Source organism: Bison bison, unplaced genomic scaffold, assembly GCF_000754665.1.
Source record: "Bison bison bison isolate TAMUID 2011002044 unplaced genomic scaffold, Bison_UMD1.0 scf7180017864485, whole genome shotgun sequence".
Lineage (NCBI taxonomy): Eukaryota > Metazoa > Chordata > Mammalia > Artiodactyla > Bovidae > Bison > Bison bison.
Window position 1 is genome coordinate 6,622,488 of NW_011495045.1, and position 18,469 is coordinate 6,640,956.

The 18,469-nt window shown below is 42.4% G+C and overlaps 1 protein-coding gene across 2 annotated transcripts in view; it reads left to right on the forward strand.

The window, feature by feature from the left end:
• The window catches only part of HIBCH (3-hydroxyisobutyryl-CoA hydrolase), a 116,107-nt gene that overhangs the window by 14,426 nt on the left and 83,212 nt on the right, over positions 1–18,469 (forward strand). For both annotated transcript variants that reach the window (XM_010862900.1, XM_010862901.1), the window contains exons 3-4: positions 15,161–15,301; positions 17,098–17,182. In XM_010862900.1, the coding sequence (XP_010861202.1) occupies positions 15,161–15,301; positions 17,098–17,182 (226 nt within the window). The remainder of the gene's footprint in view (positions 1–15,160; positions 15,302–17,097; positions 17,183–18,469) is intronic.

An 18,469-nucleotide genomic window follows, 5' to 3' on the forward strand; every position in this document is an offset into this window, starting at 1 on the left:
CCCCGCCCACCCCCATAGGCTCCAGGCCCAACCCCTTCTAGGAGGGGATTTTTTTTGTGGTATTCAGGGACCACCCACATGATTCCAAATGTTTTTACACTGTTCTAAATATGCAAGAGAATTAGAGGTTAGTAGCACATCACAGGACACAGCCTTTGCAGTACAATCTATATCACAGGACACAGCCTTTGCAGTGCACTGTTCTACTAAGTCTACATCACAGGACACAGCCTTTGCAGTACAATCTGTATCACAGGACACAGCCTTTGCAGTACGATCTATATCACAGGACACAGCCTTTGCAGTATGATCTGTATCACAGGACACAGCCTTTGCAGTACACTGTTCTACTAAATCTACATCACAGGACACAGCCTCTACAGTACACTATTCTACTAAATCTATATCACAGGACACAGCCTTTGCAGTACGATCTACATCACAGGACACAGCCTTTACAGTACACTATTCTACTAAATCTATATCACAGGACACAGGCTTTGCGGTATGATCTACATCATAGGACACAGCCTTTACAGTACACTATTCTACTAAATCTATATCACAGGACACAGCCTTTGCGGTACAATCTACATCACAGGACACAGCCTTTACAGTACACGATTCTACTAAATCTGTATCACAGGACACAGCCTTTGCAGTACGATCTACATCACAGGACACAGCCTTTACAGTACACTATTCTACTAAATCTATATCACAGGACACAGGCTTTGCGGTATGATCTACATCATAGGACACAGCCTTTACAGTACACTATTCTACTAAATCTATATCACAGGACACAGCCTTTGCGGTACAATCTACATCACAGGACACAGCCTCTACAGTACACTATTCTACTAAATCTATATCACAGGACACAGCCTTTGCAGTACGATCTACATCACGGGACACAGACTTTGCAGTACACTATTCTACTAAATCTACATCATAGGACACAGCCTTTGCGGTACGATCTGTATCACAGGACACGGCCTTTGTGGTACACTGCTCTAAATCTACATCATTTGGCCACCATAGCCATCAGTGTATGCACTAGGAATGGGAAACTGCTCTGGCTTGCCATGAACAAGGCTGCATTCAGCACCAGTGTCACCCAGGGCCATTACTCTTTGTACACTGGCTCGTGACCAGTGAATTGCAAGTTCTACATGGGGCCTCCAGTCCCTGTTTGGGCTCAGGAGGGTGCCTTGATCTGAGCCGTATTCAAAGTGAAAAAGGGTGTCATCTAAAGGAATATCTTGGGTGCATGTAATCTTCTAACGGAACCACCTACATCTCTTGCTGTGGGTGCTTCCTGAACTTGGTAAACTGCTCCTTCAGTCTGTTGCCTCCATAGCTCTCTAGGAGCAGAGCTCTGGGCTCTCAACTTTATTTCTGCAAACTCCTGCTGCCAGCAAATCAGCCCACATTTGCAGTCTCATCACCTGGGTGGGGCTGTTATCAGTTTGGGCCCCCTTCAGGGTCCTCACACTTCTAATCCCCTGTGCTTGTGGCCATCCCTCTATTTCTCCCAAGCTAGCCACCATCGAGATCACTGCATAGATGGGACATCCCACATAGGGTGCAAGAATAGCAGTCAGGGATCCAAAGTGGTAGATGGGGCATTGTTCAAAATAGTATCTTGAATGCCACCAGTAAAATGCTCATCATCTAGGCCTCAGCATTAGGGTTAGATATCTACTGCTTCATGCCCGGTTCTCTCACCACTTGGGTAAACTCGGCATAGGTATGCCTCTTAGAGTATCGGGAGCTCTCCCGTGTTTGACCACATGGTGCAGATGGCAGCGTTAGTCCATTCCATCAGGGTGTGTGCTTGGTTAGGTGCACCCTGCATGAGCCACCTAGCCTTCTGTGGCCTTTGTCTCAACGAGAAGTGAGTGGTTATAGATGCCAGCTGTTCTACCTTGTGCCCGGAACACAAGATACCGTCTACCCTGGTATCCCAGAGTTGCAAAAGCATCCATACTGCCAAGGGTTCCCTGTGCGTTTGCTGAAACTGCGTACCCAAGTCAGCTAGCTTGACCTGAGTATATGGTGGATGTCTCATTAACTCAGTCACATTGGAGCCTGCTTGAGGATGCCCCCACCCCAGGTCACAGACCGCTCATGCTTCACTTTCTGCTGCACAATGGGCCTCACTGCCAAGTGGAGACCCACAGTCTCATAATGTTCACCACCATCATCTTTGGTCTCATATTCATCATCACCGTCACTTACCACCTCACTGTCAGAGATGCTGGGTTCCCCGGGGCCACGGGGTTCTTGCTCCAATGCCAATACACTTCTTCCAAGCATCTCTGCACGTTGCACACTGGTGTGGCATCATGGAGAGCACTCTCCATGTTCGCCTTCAAGGCAGCCAGGAAGGTCTACCGCATGGTGCCAGTGGCAGTCCGTGCCCCTTGCGCAGCAGACGGGAACTCACCGCCTGGTACGCCTTTTCAGTGCTGTCCAGTGAACTGTCCACCACTTCATGGTCTTCCACTGGAGCCCACACCAAGAGGATCGCAGCCACACAGTACCACATGCTATGAGATGGCCACCGTCTCCCCTATCTGGTGGAGCCTCAGGCTCTTCTCCCTTCTGGGTATCCCGCCACCTCTTCTTATGTGGAGCCTCAGGCTCCTCTCCCTGCTGGGTATTCTGCCAACTACACCAGTTGTATTGCTCTTCATCCTGTTCCTGACACCAACTGTCTTGCTGTTCACACTGTCCTCACTGTTTGCTGAACCCAGGGTAGGCAAGGCATGAGCTAAGAGGCTGGAGGGAGACTCAAGGAGCTGTAGGAACTGCAGACATGTTTATTTTCCCCGGCTGGCACAGCAGCCATAACACAGCCTCTCTCCTGGCTGATGCAGCAGCCGTAGCAGCCACAACATAACCGTAATGTAACCATAACAGACTCACATAACATGATTAAGACGTTGCTCCAGTGTAGCCCCAGGGCAGCAGCAGGCAGGGCTTTCATGAAACTCATATGGGTGTACCGCACACGCTAGCCCACAACCAAGTGAGTACCTTGTGACGTGCATGCACAGGGCTATAAGTGATCTCAGCCGTTACACAACCACGTAAGGTCATTGTTTACAGAACATGGGGCGAGACGGGGTAAGAGCAGCGGGTGAGAAAGCCTGATTGGGGCCATCTTGTTAGTTTCCCCACCGTGGCAAAATATGACTGGAACATACTTTTGAAACTCTTTTTGTCTTTATCCTTTTTTTAAAAAAAAATATTAATTTATTTTAATGGAGGCTAATTACTTTACAACATTGTATTGGTTTTGCCATACATTGACATGAATCCACCATGGGTGTACACATGTTCCCCATCCTGAAACCCCCTCCCACCTCCCTCCCCGTACCATCCCTCTGGGTCATCCCAGTGCACCAGCCCTGAGCACCCTGTCTCATGCATTGGACCTGGACTGGCGATTCATTTCACATATGATAATATACATTTTCAATGCCATTCTCCCAAATCATCTCACCCTCTCCCTCTCCCACAGAGTCCAAAAGACTGTTCTATACATCTGTGTCTCTTTTGCTGTTTCGCATACAGGGTTATCATTACCATCTTTCAAAATCCCGTATACATGCGTTAGTATACTGTATTGGTGTTTTTCTTTCTGGCTTACTTCCCTCTGTATAATAGCCTCCAGTTTCGTCCACCTCATTAGAACTGTCTTTATCCTAACTAGTGTACATATTCATGGTTCGGTGCAGAAGTAGTAAAGCATTTGGTTACAGTGTACTGACCAAGACTGGATGTGATATGTTCTTTTACCTTTCCAAAGTCTAGAAAATTTTCTGAATTTTGAAATGCATCTGGGCGCAAGAAGTTTTGATAAACACTATGGTCTTATCTCTGTTTACTGGGTCAGCATCAGAGGCTAAGTAGTGTGCCCCAGTGTCCCTGCCGCAGAAGTAGGAGGTGGGGTTTGAATCCAGGCTGTCTGGCTCCATAACTGCCTACTGCACTCTGTGGCCTGTGGCACAATGGGCACTGAGTTTAACCACTGCAGCATGTTTCTCTGTCCAGCCTAAGTGGAGATGGGCATATGAAAACTGAAATGTCTTACCCTTGTTTATTTTAGTCAGCTGATTTACACAGAGGCTGAGGAGTTCCCTGGAAAAAGAACTTAGAACAATGTTATTTTTCATATTTAGATTCATATTTAGATACACACACAAGTGGAATACCCACTTCCAGTGGTATTCCAAGAATATTCTTGCCTGGGGAATTCCATGGACAGAGGAGTCTGGCGGGCTACAGTCCAGGAGGTTACAAGAGTCAGACACGACTTAGTGACTAAACCACCACCACAAGTGGAATAGAAAGACATGACAATCCAAATTTCATAGGATTGTGTGACCTGGGGTATAAACCACTTTGAGCAAAGGAATGTAAATTGGACTCTCATCAAGGCCTGAGGGCTGAATGGTTCTAGGTACCAGTGTTGGTTTTTACATGTCCTCAGATCTGGGGGGAGAGGAGCTTCCCAGGTGGCACAGTGGTAAAGAATCTGCCTGCCAATGCAGGAGACATGAGTTTGATCTCTCGGTCGGAAAGATCCCCTGGAGAAGGAAATGGCAACCACTCCAGCATTCTTGCCTGGAAAATTCTGTGGACAGAGGAGTCTCGTAGGCTGTTGCCCATGGAGTCGCAGAGTTCACATATGCACATATGACTGAGCACATATGCACACAGAAATAGGGAAGCTGTATCCCAAGAAGTCCTTCTGTGACCCTTCTAAGAGAGCTAATGACTCCAGGAGTGAGAGCCCTTTTGACTTCATAGCGGAATGATGGAAATATGTCATTGATGGCAGAACTTTAGGCAGAATTATGAGAAATGGATAGAACTGACTTGCGATAATAGTGTGACATTCCTTTAGACCTTTCAGAGATATTAGATGGACCTTACCTGCCTCCTGAGAAATCTGTATAAAGGTCAAGAAGCAACAGTTAGAATTGGACATGGGACAACAGACTGGTTCCAAATAGGAAAAGGAGTATGTCAAGGCTGTATACTGTTACCCTGCTTATTTAACTTATATGCAGAGTACATCATGAGAAACGCTGGGTTGGAAGAAGCACAAGCTGGAATCAGAATGTGAGGAGAAATATTAATAACCTCAGATATGCAGATGACACCACCCTTATGGCAGAAAGTGAAGAAGAACTAAAGAGTCTCTTGATGAAAGTGAAAGAGGACAGTGAAAAAGCTGGCTTAAAACTCAACACTCAAAAAACAAAGATCATGACATCTGGTCCCATCACTTCCTGGCAAATAGATGGGGAAACAATGGAAACAGTCACAGATTTTATTTTCTTAGGCTCCAGAATCACTGCAGATGGTGACTGCAGCCATGAAATTAAAAGATGCATGATCCTTGGGAAAAAAGCTATGACCAACCTAGACAGCAAAGCAGAGACATTACTTTGCTGACAAAGGTTTTTCCAGTCGTCATGTATGGACATGAGAGTTGGACCACAAAGAAAGCTGAGTGCTGAAGAATTGATACTTTTGAACTGTGGTGTTGGAGGAGACTCTTGAGAGTCCCTTGGACTGCAAGGAAATCAAACCAGTCAATCCTAAAGGAAATCAGTCCTGAATATTCATTGGAAGGACTGATGCACAGCTCCAATACTTTGGCCACCTGATGTGAAGAACTGACTCATTTGAAAAGACCTTGATGCTGGGAAAGATTGAAGGCAGGAAGAGAAGGGGATGACAGAGGATGAGATGATTGGATGGCAACACTGGCTCGATGGACATGAATTTGAGCAAGCCCCGGAAGTTGTTGATGGACAGGGAAGTCTGGTGTGCTGCAGTCCATGGGGTCACAAAGAGTCAGATACGACTGAGCAACTGAACTGAACCTGGAAAGGAGGTCAAAGTTCTGCGGGTTTGTCAAGCTAAGGTAACCTGGTGGGACCTATTAATGAGGTCTTATTTATATTCATAGGCTGAATGAATGTTCTAATGTTATATTTAAAACTCATATACAGCATTTAATTTAAAATGCAGAAGCTCATTTTTTTTCCCACATAAGTTTGCCCTGGACATGGAAAAAACTTTTTTCCTTCAGAAAGTAGTTCTTTTCAGTATGAAGGCATGCTGGTTGGACTGCATGAACTGATACTGCGTATATCACTTTCATGACAACAATCATGTTTCTATTCTGTATGTCCAGATGATCTAGAATCAGTATCAACCAGTTTATAATCTATGCCTTTTGAAAAGACATACATTAAATGTTTGCTTTGTGTATGTAAAGAACTTGACTAAGCGGTTAAGAACGTTATCATGAAAAAGACAATTCCTGACTTCAGAAACGAATAATGAAAGAGGTAGAAATATGTACTAATAATGTATTGTAAAAAGGCCAGATGAATTAGAGGTGTGAACAAAAATGGGATAGACTGATATTGGCTTTATGTCCAGTGAAAGCTTACTGGAGAGAAACCATTTATTTGATCTGAGCCTTCAAGCGTGGTTAGGGTTTCAAGAGGGTAGAGATGGGAAGTGGTGGGAGTTCACAGAGTAACACTAAGAGATGATTCTGTTCTCTATCGTAAGGTGATTTCTATTACAAACGCAGAAATTGAGGTTCTGAGATGAGCTTGTCTGAGGGTGTATTAGTCGTGAGTGGCGAAACTAATGTTTGAGGTCATCTGACTCCAAAATCTGTTTTCTTTCTGTTACACAATATATTTATTCCTGTGCAAAGAACTGTGAGATAGGAGAGTGGAGATTACACTCAGGGCTTTCTATGTATCCTTGGTAAGGAGTGCTGTGGGCTGGTGAATTTTCCTGGAATCACATGTGGAGAGACTTGAAGGCCAGGTCATGTAATTTGGATGTTTTTGAAATTAATGGCCTGAGTCATGGAACATTTCTGCATGGGAGTAACAAGATAGAACTGTGCTCTGGCAAAATTCTCTGAATGCAGTGTGACAAATAAACCGTCTGGCAAAAATTCTGAAAGTCTGCCAAAAAGGAAAGTTATAATACTGCTGTACGGCTAGGGTAATGAGAATAGAACGTAATGGAAAGACAGAATCATTTTAGAAATAGTTTCTCTAGTATTTGGTAACTGCTTCAAGTTATTGGCAGAGAGAGGAAGAGAACATTTAGGAATCAAAGATAACACTAGCATTGTGTGCTTGTATAACTGAAAAAATGGTGTTACCATTACCTGATAGAGGAAACAGAGGAGGAGAGACAGATTTGTCACAGAGATATTTCTTGGTAAATGTGGTTTCTAACAAGTTGAGTTTGGGGTGCTGAGTAGGTACCTCTGTAATTGTAGCAGGCATTTGGAATAAAGGGCTGGGGCTCTGGAAAAGTAAAGATACAGATGTAGGTTTGAGTCAGCTGCTTAGAGGTAATAATTGAAGATGGGAAGTAGATGATATCACAAAAGGTGAGAGAATAGAGCACAGCTGAGGACAGTTTGAAAGATTCTCTAAACTGTTTGCATATGGAGGAATTTACTGATGCAGTTTGAAGGCAGGAAGGATTGAGTGAAGCTTGAGTAATCCTTTAGCCAGTGTTTTTTGATGCTTTCAGTTGTATGTGCTTTGGTGTCATATTTTGTTACATTAACTTAAATTACATTCTTCAGTATTGGCTGGAAATTGATTAAATGTCAGAATAAATCATATTCTGCAAAGGTAGGCTATCTCCCTGGGTATGTCTTTGAGTGCAACTTAGTTCATTGCTGGAGGATATTATATATAGTGAAAGGTATGTGGTTGAAATTTGAGATTTGTTGTGTTATAGTAGGACTGCGTCCATATAATGATGGATTATTCATTCAGCTTATTAAACATTTGTGGGAGACGTGCTGAGTGTCAGACACTCTGTCTTCCTCAAAGGAAAGGCTTGTTTCTCTTAATGTTTATGAAGTCTCTACAGCATTTTCCAAAATGTAACCTGTAAAATACGAGTCCCAAGAGAGCTTTTCCATGAAAATGTAAAAGTTCTTTAATCAAGTGAGAAATATCTGCTTATTGTATTTTAAAAGTTTACATTGTATTCACATATTAAAGACTAAAAATCTTATAGCAATTAAACTTTACATTGGTTTAAGGTTTTCTCAAACTTATTTGCCCATGGGTCATTTTCTCCTTCCACATAGCAGCAATAATCATCTTTTTGCACACTTTGGGAAATGTTGCTACTGTGGATTTCGCCAGAATAGTTCCACATTCCAGCAGAGAATATTCTAAGTTATTTTTGTCTCAGGAATTTTATTTTGACAGGCTTTACGCACTCAGATCAGCGTAGGGCTGTGTGTTGATGGTGTCCATACATTTTAAGAAGTTTCCTTCTCATTTCTCCATTGAATGGATGTTCTCCTTATCCCTGCTGTCGTCCTCCCCAACCCCAGGTTTGGGTTGTATGTGAATTTCATTTCTGACTCTCCTTCTCTGTAATCTTTCCTAGTATGAGAAATTTTTCTTCATAGAAACCTTTTCTAGGTTTTAACTAAAAGTTAATGATATTTTTGGAAAAGAGCTGTTTTCTGCAGAATTAACATACATAAAAGACACTAATACTGAGGACTTCATCTTTTCCCCTTCTTCCCTTTTGCATGAATGTTTTTGATTAATGCACCAATAGTTGTTTTCAGGTTTTAAGAAGGCCATGAACTTTTCAGATAGGAAAAAGGATCCTTTAATAATTTTATCATACTAGTGGCTTTTAACAGAAGATTTTGTAATATTCTTTGCTCAAAGTTTGACCCTCTTTGTAAATGTCCTGCAAAAATACTTCACCTAAGTGCTGGAAAGTCCATGTTTAAAGATACTCCTACATCACTGTAATAGCAACAGTAAACAATTAGACACAGTGCTGATCAGTAGGGGACTGACTAAACCATAATCGAGAATGAACAACTGTTAAAAATAAGTGGGTAGCATGAGTGTGCAATTGGCAAAATGCATACTAGGAAATAGCATAGGTTAAATGCTCTTCTCCCTCCCCCGCAACAAACTGTAGAGAAAACAAAGGGATGGAGGCTGAACCTGAGATTTTAAGACTCAAAAGATACACACACTTTTAAAAAATGAACAAATGACGTTTATGGATGTATATTTTGTGTTTATCGTGAAAACCAAGGCAGTTGTTACTTTTGAAGGGAAGGAGGAGTCTCTGATCGGGCTGGGGCAAGTGAAGCTGGCTAGATAACAGAGTTTGGGTTAGGTTTTAGTCTGGTAACTAGTAGTTAGCCCGTTAAAGTTCCATGGATGCTGGGAAAAGATATGAAACTCTTGAGTTAGAGATGGAGAACATCAGTATTAGTGACCCAGCGAGCAGCGTTGAGCTTCAGGTTAGTTCCGGTTCCCCTTGCCCCAAGCCCCATGGGGTGGCAAAAGGCCCAAGTGAATGAGTTCATGTGCAGTGAGTTGCATTACAAGACAGTGGTACTGAGTTTGGGGGAAACTGCCAGTCTGTAGCATGCTGTAACCAAGCTACTGTCTGTCCCAGTGGGACACTTTACCTTTTCTTCAGTTTTTCTCACAGCAAATACAACTCTGAGCAGAGCAGTCAGGCCCTTGGATACATGACATACAGCACTAAAGTACAGGGAAACCTCAGGACCCGCGGTGGGTGGCTTCTCCCAACAGCCAGTCGGGTCACTGCAGGTGTAATTAGTTAAAATGAGGTCATATGGAGTAGGAATCACTGGAGTAATTCAGTATCGCTCATCCTTACATTGTCCTTGTTGTTGTCCAGGCGCTAAGTCATGTCCGACTCTTTGTGACCCCGTGGACTGCAGCACGCCAGGCTCCTCTGTCCTCCACTTGTCCTTATATAAAGGGGAAATGTGGAGATACACACAGGAGAATGCCATGTGAATATGTGAGTTATGCTGTGACAAGCCAAGGAATGCTCAGAAGCTAGGAGAGAGGCCTAGAACAGGTCCTTCCCTAGTGACTTCAGAGGAGGTTTGGTCCTGCTGACAGCTTGATCTCAGCCTTCTAGCCTCCACACAGTAAATTTCTGTTTAAGCCTAGACTTAGTCTGTGGTGCTTTGTTACAACAGCCCTAGTAAAGGAATATAGTTACTATGTTACACTTGTCAAAATTAAGAACATTGCAATATTAGTGTTAGTATTAATTTTGGACTCTGTTTGGATTTCACCAGTTTTTCCGTTAATTTTCTATTGCAGAATCCAGTCCAGGATATCACCTGACTTTTCTTTGTTGTGTCTTCTTAGTCTTCCAATTTGTGCGCTTTATCAGTCTTTCCTTATTTTTCATGACCATGGCAGTTAGGAGGAACACTGTCTGGTAGCCTGTAGAATAGTCTCTAATCTTGGCTTGCATCTATTGTTGCTGTTTGTTTTTTAATAACTAGACTACAGTTCAAAGTTTTTGGAAAGAATATTACAAAGGAAAGCCCCCTTCTCATCACATATCAGGGACTATCCGAGGGTTTTGACATATGCCTCAGGGAGTGCATGACATCCTTATGACAGCTGGTGATGCTGACCTTTATCATGTAGCGAACATGGTATTTGTCAGTAGCTCAGCTGGTAAAGAATCCACCTGCAATGCCGGAGACCCCGGTTCGATTCCTGGGTCAGGAAGATCTGCTGGAGAAGGGATAGGCTACCCATTCCAGTATTCTTGGGCTTCCTTGGTGGCTCAGCTGGTAAAGAATCCACCTGCAATGTGGAAGACCTGTGTTCAATCCCTGGGTTGGGAAGATCCTCTGGAGAAGGGAAAGGCTACCCCCTCTAGTATTCTAGCCTGGAGAATTCCACGGACTGTATAGTCTATGGAATCACAAAGAGTTGGACACAACTGAGCAACTTTCTCTGCTCCCTGAAGTTACCGTTTTTTTCCCTTTTCTACTCTGTGTTTTGGAAGCATGTCAGTAAGTTCAGCCCACACTCAGAAGGTGAGGGGGGCTACGCTTTACCTTCTGGAAGGGGGATTTCCATAAGTTATTTAAATTCTTCTGTGGGTGAGATCATCTCATCTCTCCCATTGATTTTTTAAAAAAATATTTATTCCATTTTTATTTGGCTGCATGGGGTCTTCAGCCGTGGTCCACAGGCTCTTTGATCTTCACTGTGGCATGCCAGATTTTTAGTTGCAGCTTGTGAACTCTTAGTTGCAGCAGTTAGTATCTAGTTCCCTAACCAGCTTTGCAAGAAATGTTCCCTTGGTATCTCTAATTTTCTTGAAGAGATCTCTAGTCTTTCCCAGGAATGGTATGGACCTAATAGAAGCAGAAGATATTAATAAGAAGTGGCAAGAATACACAGAAGAACTATACAAAAAAGATCTTAATGACTCAGACAGCCATGATGGTGTGATCACTCAACTAGAGCCAGACATCCTGGAATGAGAAGTCAAGTGGGCCTTAGGAAGCATCAACAAACAAAGCTCGTGGAGGTGTGGAATTTCCAGTTAGCTCTTTCAAATCCTAAAAGACGATGCTGTGAAAGTGCTGCACTCAATATGCCAGCAAATTTGGAAAACCCAGCAGGGGCCACAGAACTGGAAAAGGTCAGTTTTCATTCCAATCCCAAAGAAAGGCAATGCCAAAGAATGCTCAAACTACCACACAATTGCACTCATCTCACATGCTAGTAAAGTAATGCTCAAAATTCTCCAAGCCAGGCTTCAACAGTATGTGAACCATGAACTTCCAGATATTCAAGCTGGATTTAGAAAAGGCAGAGGAACCAAAGATCAAATTGCCAACATCCGTTGGATCATCGAAAAAGCAAGAGAATTCCAGAAAAACATCTCCTTTGCTTTATTGACTATGCCAAAGCCTTTGACTGTGTGGATCACAACAAACTGTGGAAAATTCTTCAAGAGAAGGGAATAGCAGACCACCTGACCTGCCTCTTGAGAAACCTGTATGCAAGTCAGGAAGCAACTGTTAGAACTGGATATGGAACAACAGACTGGTTCCAAATTGCGAAAGGAGTACATCAAGGCTGTATATTGTCACCCTGCTTATTTAACTTATATACAGAGTAAATCATGCAAAATGCCAGGCTGGATGAAGCACAAGCTGGGATCAAGATTGCTGGGAGAAATATCAATAACCTCATATATGCAGATAACACCACCCTTATGGCAGAAAACAAAAAGGAACTAAAGAGCCTCTTGATGAAAGTGAAAGAGAGTGAAAAAGCTGGCTTAATACTCAACATTCAAAAAACTAAGACCATGGCATCTGGTCCCATCACTTCGTGGGAAATAGATGGGAAAACAATGGAAACAGTGACAGACTATTTTTGGGGGCTCCAAAATCACTGCAGATAATGACTACCTCCATGAAATTAAAAGACACTTGCTCCTTGAAAGAAAAGCTATGACCAACCTAGCAGCATATTAAAAAGCAGAGACATTACTTTGCCAACAAAGGTCCGTCTAGTCAAAGCTGTGGTTTTTCCAGAAGTCATGTATGGATGTGAGAGTTGGACCAGAAAGAAAGCTGAGTGCCAAAGAATTGATGCTTTTGAACTGTGAAGTTGGAGAAGACTCTTGAGAGTCCCTTGGACTGCAAGGAGATGCAGCCAGTCCATTCTAAAGGAAATCGGTCCTGAATAGTCATTGGAGGAATGATGCTGAAGCTGAAACTGCAGTACTTTGTGAAGTATCTTTTTATCGGTTCTTTTTATCAGTATATTCTTTTGTGTATCAGGCTTTTAATGTTGTAGCCCATTAATCATTAATGTTTGGAAAGCACTGTGAGTCATAGACCAAGTGTGTGGTCCTTATAAGTGCTTCTGTCCCTTCTCTGGGGATGGGCTGCCTTTCACTCACTTTTCCTTTGACTCCTGTTCCTTTTCTCCATCTCTGGGTGGTAAACACTAAGGTCAGGAGGCTGTGATTTTGAAATGCTTCTCCCTTTGGATTAAGGTTCTTGTTTTGTAAATCTCCATCCTATTTCCCCACTGTGGAAGGGCTCCCCCCCTGGAACAGGGTTTTGAAGTCCTTTCTCTCTCTCCTGCAGACTTAGCCTTTTGCTCTGTTTGTAAGATAAGGGGAAGGGATTTAGCTGTGCCTGATGTTTCCCTCCCCAAGCCACCACCACACGGGAGCTTTCTCTAGTCTTCCCTGGGAGAACCTGATTGGTTTCCAGGAGGAAAAGCCAGCAAGAGTAGGACCTCCCCTATGATTGTGACTCCCCCACCCCCAACCAGGAACTTCATACTATCAATTTGCCCACGCTTGACCTCTCAGTTCAGTTCAGTTTCTCAGTCGTATCCGACTCTTTGCAACCCCGTGGACTGCAGCATGCCAGGGTTCCCTGTCCATTACCAACTCCTGGAGCTTGCTCAAACTCATGTCCATTGAGTTGGTGACTTGACCTCTAGCAAGTCATTAAACATTCTAGTTAATCTGCCTTAGGGCTTCTGCCTGAGGTAAGCAAATATACTGGTCCTGCACCTCCCTGAAGGCACCTCTCTCTCCAGACTTTATTATGGGACTGTTTGCCCTCTGACCTCCTGTATCTGATTGAGTTCATCAAAAGCCATTAATTTGCAGTCTCTTCACCCTTTTTTCTTGTTAGAAGGTCAGAAGGTGCATATTTTTAGTCTCAGCATCTCTGAGCTGAAACCAAATAACAGTCTTAAGATTGTCTTTGATATTAGGTGGTAATTTATGTTGTTGTTCAGTGAAACTTTTTTTTTTTCTGACTGGCAAGTCTGACTTGGTTTAAGTAAAAAAAGAAGTTTAGTGTGGAGAGAGATGAAAGTTTATTAATACTTGTATATAGCATGTTATATAATATGAAACTTTTATCTGTATTATTTTAAAATTTAGAATGATGTAGATATCTGAAAACTGCAACTTTTTTGGTCTGTCATCTGTTTTTTTGTCTGAGTGAGGGTTTAATCAAGGAAGTAGAACCACTGAGTATTGAAGGGGAGCAGAATACACCATCCCAAGACGTGCCACTTGCCTCACTCAGCGTGGTGCGTGAGGCCCTTCTTGTTGTTGCTTAGTCACTTGGTCGTGTCTGACTCTTTATGACCCCATGGACTATATATAGCCCATCAGGCTCCTCTGTCTATGGGATTTCCCAGGCAAGAATACTGGAGTGGGTTGCCATTTCCTCCTCCAGGGGATCGTCCCAATCCAGGGATCGAACCCGAGTCTCCTGCATTGGCAGATGGATTCTTCACCACTGAACTGCCTGGGAAGCCTGGGTGAGGCCCTAAGAACTTCTGTATTAGGCATGTTCTTCACTACTACTGAATATGATTTTGTAATCCCATTTTCTAATCTGGCCTTAAAGCACTTTTTCTGCCTACTTTCCTGTCATTTTCTCAAGCAGCCTTTATTCCACTCCTGTTTAACAACTTAATATTTTCAGATAGTCGTTGTTCATGTTTTAGCAATGTGCTACTCTCCAGGATTTTCACTCCTTTTTTTCCTAGAGTACATCAAGGTCCAGCTCAAATATCATTGTTTTTTCTTTTTTCCAAGTTGTTGGTAGCTACTATAGTCAGAATTACTTGCCCTCTGTGTTCATCTTTGATTTTCAAGTACCTAACATATTGCTTCAGAGAAGGCAGTGGCACCCCACTCCAGTACTCTTGCCTGGAAAATCCCATGGATGGAGGAGCCTGGTAGGCTGCAGTCCATGGGGTCGTAAAGAGTCGGACACGACTGAGCGACTTCACTTTCACTTTTCACTTTCATGCATTGGAGAAGAAAATGGCAACCCACTCCAGTGTTCTTGCCTGGAGAGTCCCAGGGACGGGGGAGCCTAGTGGGCTGCCGTCTATGGGGTCGCACAGAGTCAGACACGACTGAAGCGACTTAGTAGTAGTAGTAGTAACATATTGCTTGGTATACAGTAATAAAGATTTAAGAGTATTTCATAGTCTAAGAAATTTTAGGACTGGGTTCTAATCAATTCACAAAATTAAGAGATTTAAGAGATATATATCTTTTTTGGAATTGTTTATCTACACTGTGTAAAGAACTTTAGGACACTTTGTCAGATGTACCAAGTTGTCCGTTTGATTAGCTGCTCTTAACATTGTATGAAAGATGTGCATTTAATGTGTGATGTTGATGTTGACTTGTGACAAAAACGTAATGAATTTTATCCTAAAGTTATTCTTTGTTTACACAGAAAATGTCTAATCACACAGATGCAGCAGCAGAAGTCCTGTTGGAAAGAAAAGGTTGTGCAGGAGTGATAACACTAAACAGACCAAGGTTTCTGAATACCCTGACTCTTGGTATGATTCGGCAGATTTACGCACAGCTAAAGGTTTGTCATTTCCTTAAAGCAGTCATATGGATCCTTTTAAAAGTTGTCTTTATAGAACTTTCCTAGTGTTTTCTCCCACAGAATCGCTTCAGTGTATCGGCGCAGTGCCCAAGCCCCATTGCTCCTGGAGTCCCTGGTTCTTTCCTCAGTGGTTGTCCTGGAGCGTCCCTAGTGACGGGGAGTTCATTGCTGCATAAGACACGCCATTCCACTTTAGCATGGCTCCAGGTTGTGGTGGCTCAGATGGTGAAGAATCCGTCTGCAATGTGGAAGACCTGAGTTCGGTCCCTGGGCTGGGAAGATCCCCTGGAGGAGGGCATGGCAACCCACTCCAGTATTCTGGCCTGGAGCGTCTCCATGGACAGAGGAGCCTGGTGGGCTACACTCCATGGGTCACAAAGAGACACGACTGAGCGACTAAGCACACCACAAGTTTCTTCGTACATTCTGCCGCTCTTCATTTTTCCAACGTTTTGACCAGTAATATTGGCTCTGCCTCTTGGGTCACGAGTATACACATATAGTCTGCTTCTACATGACAGCTTTTTTGGTTGGAAGATGACTGTTTTTGAAGTACTTGTCCAGCCTTTTCTTGGAGAAGGCCTTAAGCTTTCCTATTCTAAGAAAACTGCATGGTGTAGTGGAAAAACATGACTCAGTCACACTACCTGGGTTTGAAATTTTGAATTTCTATTTATTAACTGTAGAGATTGGAAATGTTATTCTCTCTGTTACTTCATTTTCCTCGGCTGTGAAACAGGGATGGTAATTCATAGAATTGTTGTAAAGATGAAGTGAAATAGTATAGCTGATACACTTGGCCACATAGGGGTTAAAGATGAGTTCTCCCCTGCTCACCGGTTCCTTAATTCTTCATTTGATGAGTCTTCCATTCTTTATCTGTTTGGGCCACCTTATAATATGAGCTTAAGTGTGATATAGAGGAATAAACCAGGTGTTCCAGGTTAAAGTGGAAGAAAAGTAGAAACTTCCATGTTAGAATACCATATTTCCATTAGTGTAATCCAGTATTGCATTAACCTGTTGGACAACCACCTCTTCCCAGGTACATCTCTTCTTTATCTTGTATATTTTTATTCTCTAGTGTAGAATTCATGGAACCCCGGTTAATTCTTCTGACTCTGGTAAACTAATTTTTTATTTAGTCCATTGTTCTAGCCTTTTCAATATCCATTGGCTCTTGATTCTTTCATCCTGCTTATTTATTAGCTGTCCTTACCAACCCCAAAACACTTCCAGATTTGATCAGGAAAAGTGTTTCCACTCTGTTATTTACAGATTTGTCAGTAGGACAGAGCCTTTATCACCACAGTAGAAAGATTACTGCTGTTTATCTGCAATCTCTAGGCTGATTTGTTTATCAGATTTATAAGCTTATGTAACATAACATTATTAGGCCCATATTTTTTTCACCTTGGTATCAAAGTTGTCATTATCAAATATGGATCACAAAATGTACTCATTTAGCAACTTTGAAATAGCTTCTAATTTATGTCAGAAAAGAAAATGAAGTTAGAATCCATTCTTCTGGATATGCTTTATAAAGCTTATGCTTTGCGTATATCCATATATGTCTATATATACACATATGTGTTTATGTGTATATGGATATATCTCATTCATTTTTGTAATTTATTTTTTTAATTGATGAATAATTGCTTTACAGAATTTTTTCTGTAAAGCAGAAAAAACCTCAAACCTCAATGTGAATCAACCACAGGTCATGAGTTTGTATTTATAATATGCTTATACCATCTTCTTTTACATTTGACCAGAAGTGGGAACAAGATCCGAAAACTTTCCTGATCATCATAAAGGGAGCTGGTGAAAAGGCTTTCTGTGCTGGAGGTGATATCAGAGGTAAAAACATTGCTCCCTTTCACCCAAATACTTTATTTCCCCTAATCATCTTGAACAAAATGTCTGATTTATGATACGTGAATTCACTTTTTATTTTTAAATAGCTGTTATTAAGCAGCTCAGTTTATCACAGGCATGCATGCATGCATGCTCAGTCGCTCAGTTGTGTCTAACTCTTTGCGACCCCATGGACTGTATCTCACCAAGCTCCTCTGTCCATGGGATTCTCCAGGCAAGAATACTGGATTGGATTGCCATGCCCTCCTCCAGGGGATCTTCCCCACCCAGGGACTGAACCCACATCTCCTGCATTGGAAGGCAGATTCTTTACCACTGAGCCACCTGGGAAGCCCTTTGTTTAGGCAGTTTACCAGAAATGCTTCCTGGTTATAACTCAGCTTCCTCTCCCTAAACACTCATAGGCCTGACAATCTGGCTATGTTGAGTACTTGCCATTCTCCAGATATAACGTACTCTTACATATATCTATGACTTTGTGCTTTCCCACTGTTCATGATCCCAAAGCAAGAATGCACTTAATATAGTATTTATCCTGTTTATATTATCAATGTTTTTATGTTTAAATACACATGTTGAGATAGTCAAAAAGATTAATTTTCCTTATCTTGCTAATTATTTACGTCAGTGTGTACACATTTAACAGTTAAAGACAAAAGAGAGAAGAAATGTTGAGTTTGTAGGCTCCTGGGATTTTTTTTTTTAGTGTTTTATTTTTTATATTTGATTTTTTTGTATTGTGTTAAGATGGTGTTAGGGTTATTCTGTTTGCTAAATTTATAATTTTAGGTAAACCATTACATTTGGAATAGAAAGAAACAAGCTCAATTCAGGACATAATTTCGAATATCTATTAAAGGGACTGAATCTTGAAATCTCACTTTGAAATTTTCAGCTGCTTAGACTGTTTTTGGCTGTGCTGGGTCTTTCTTGCTGTGGGCTCTCTCCAGTTGCGGTGAGCAGGGTCTACTCTAGTTGTGGTGCTTGGGCTTCTTATTGCGGTGGCTTCTGTTGTTGCAGAGCATGAGCACTAGGGCATGCGGGCTTCAGTAGTTGCTGCACATGGGCTCAGTAATTGCGGTTCTTGGGCTCTAGAGCACACTGGCTTAGTTGTCCCACTGCATATGCGATCTTCCCAGACCAGAGATCAACTGATGTCCTTTGCATAGTGAAAGTGTTAGTTGCTCAGTCATGTCTGACTCTTTGTGACCCTGTGGACTGTAGCCCACCAGGCTCCTCTGTCTGTAGAATTCTCCAGGCAAGAATACT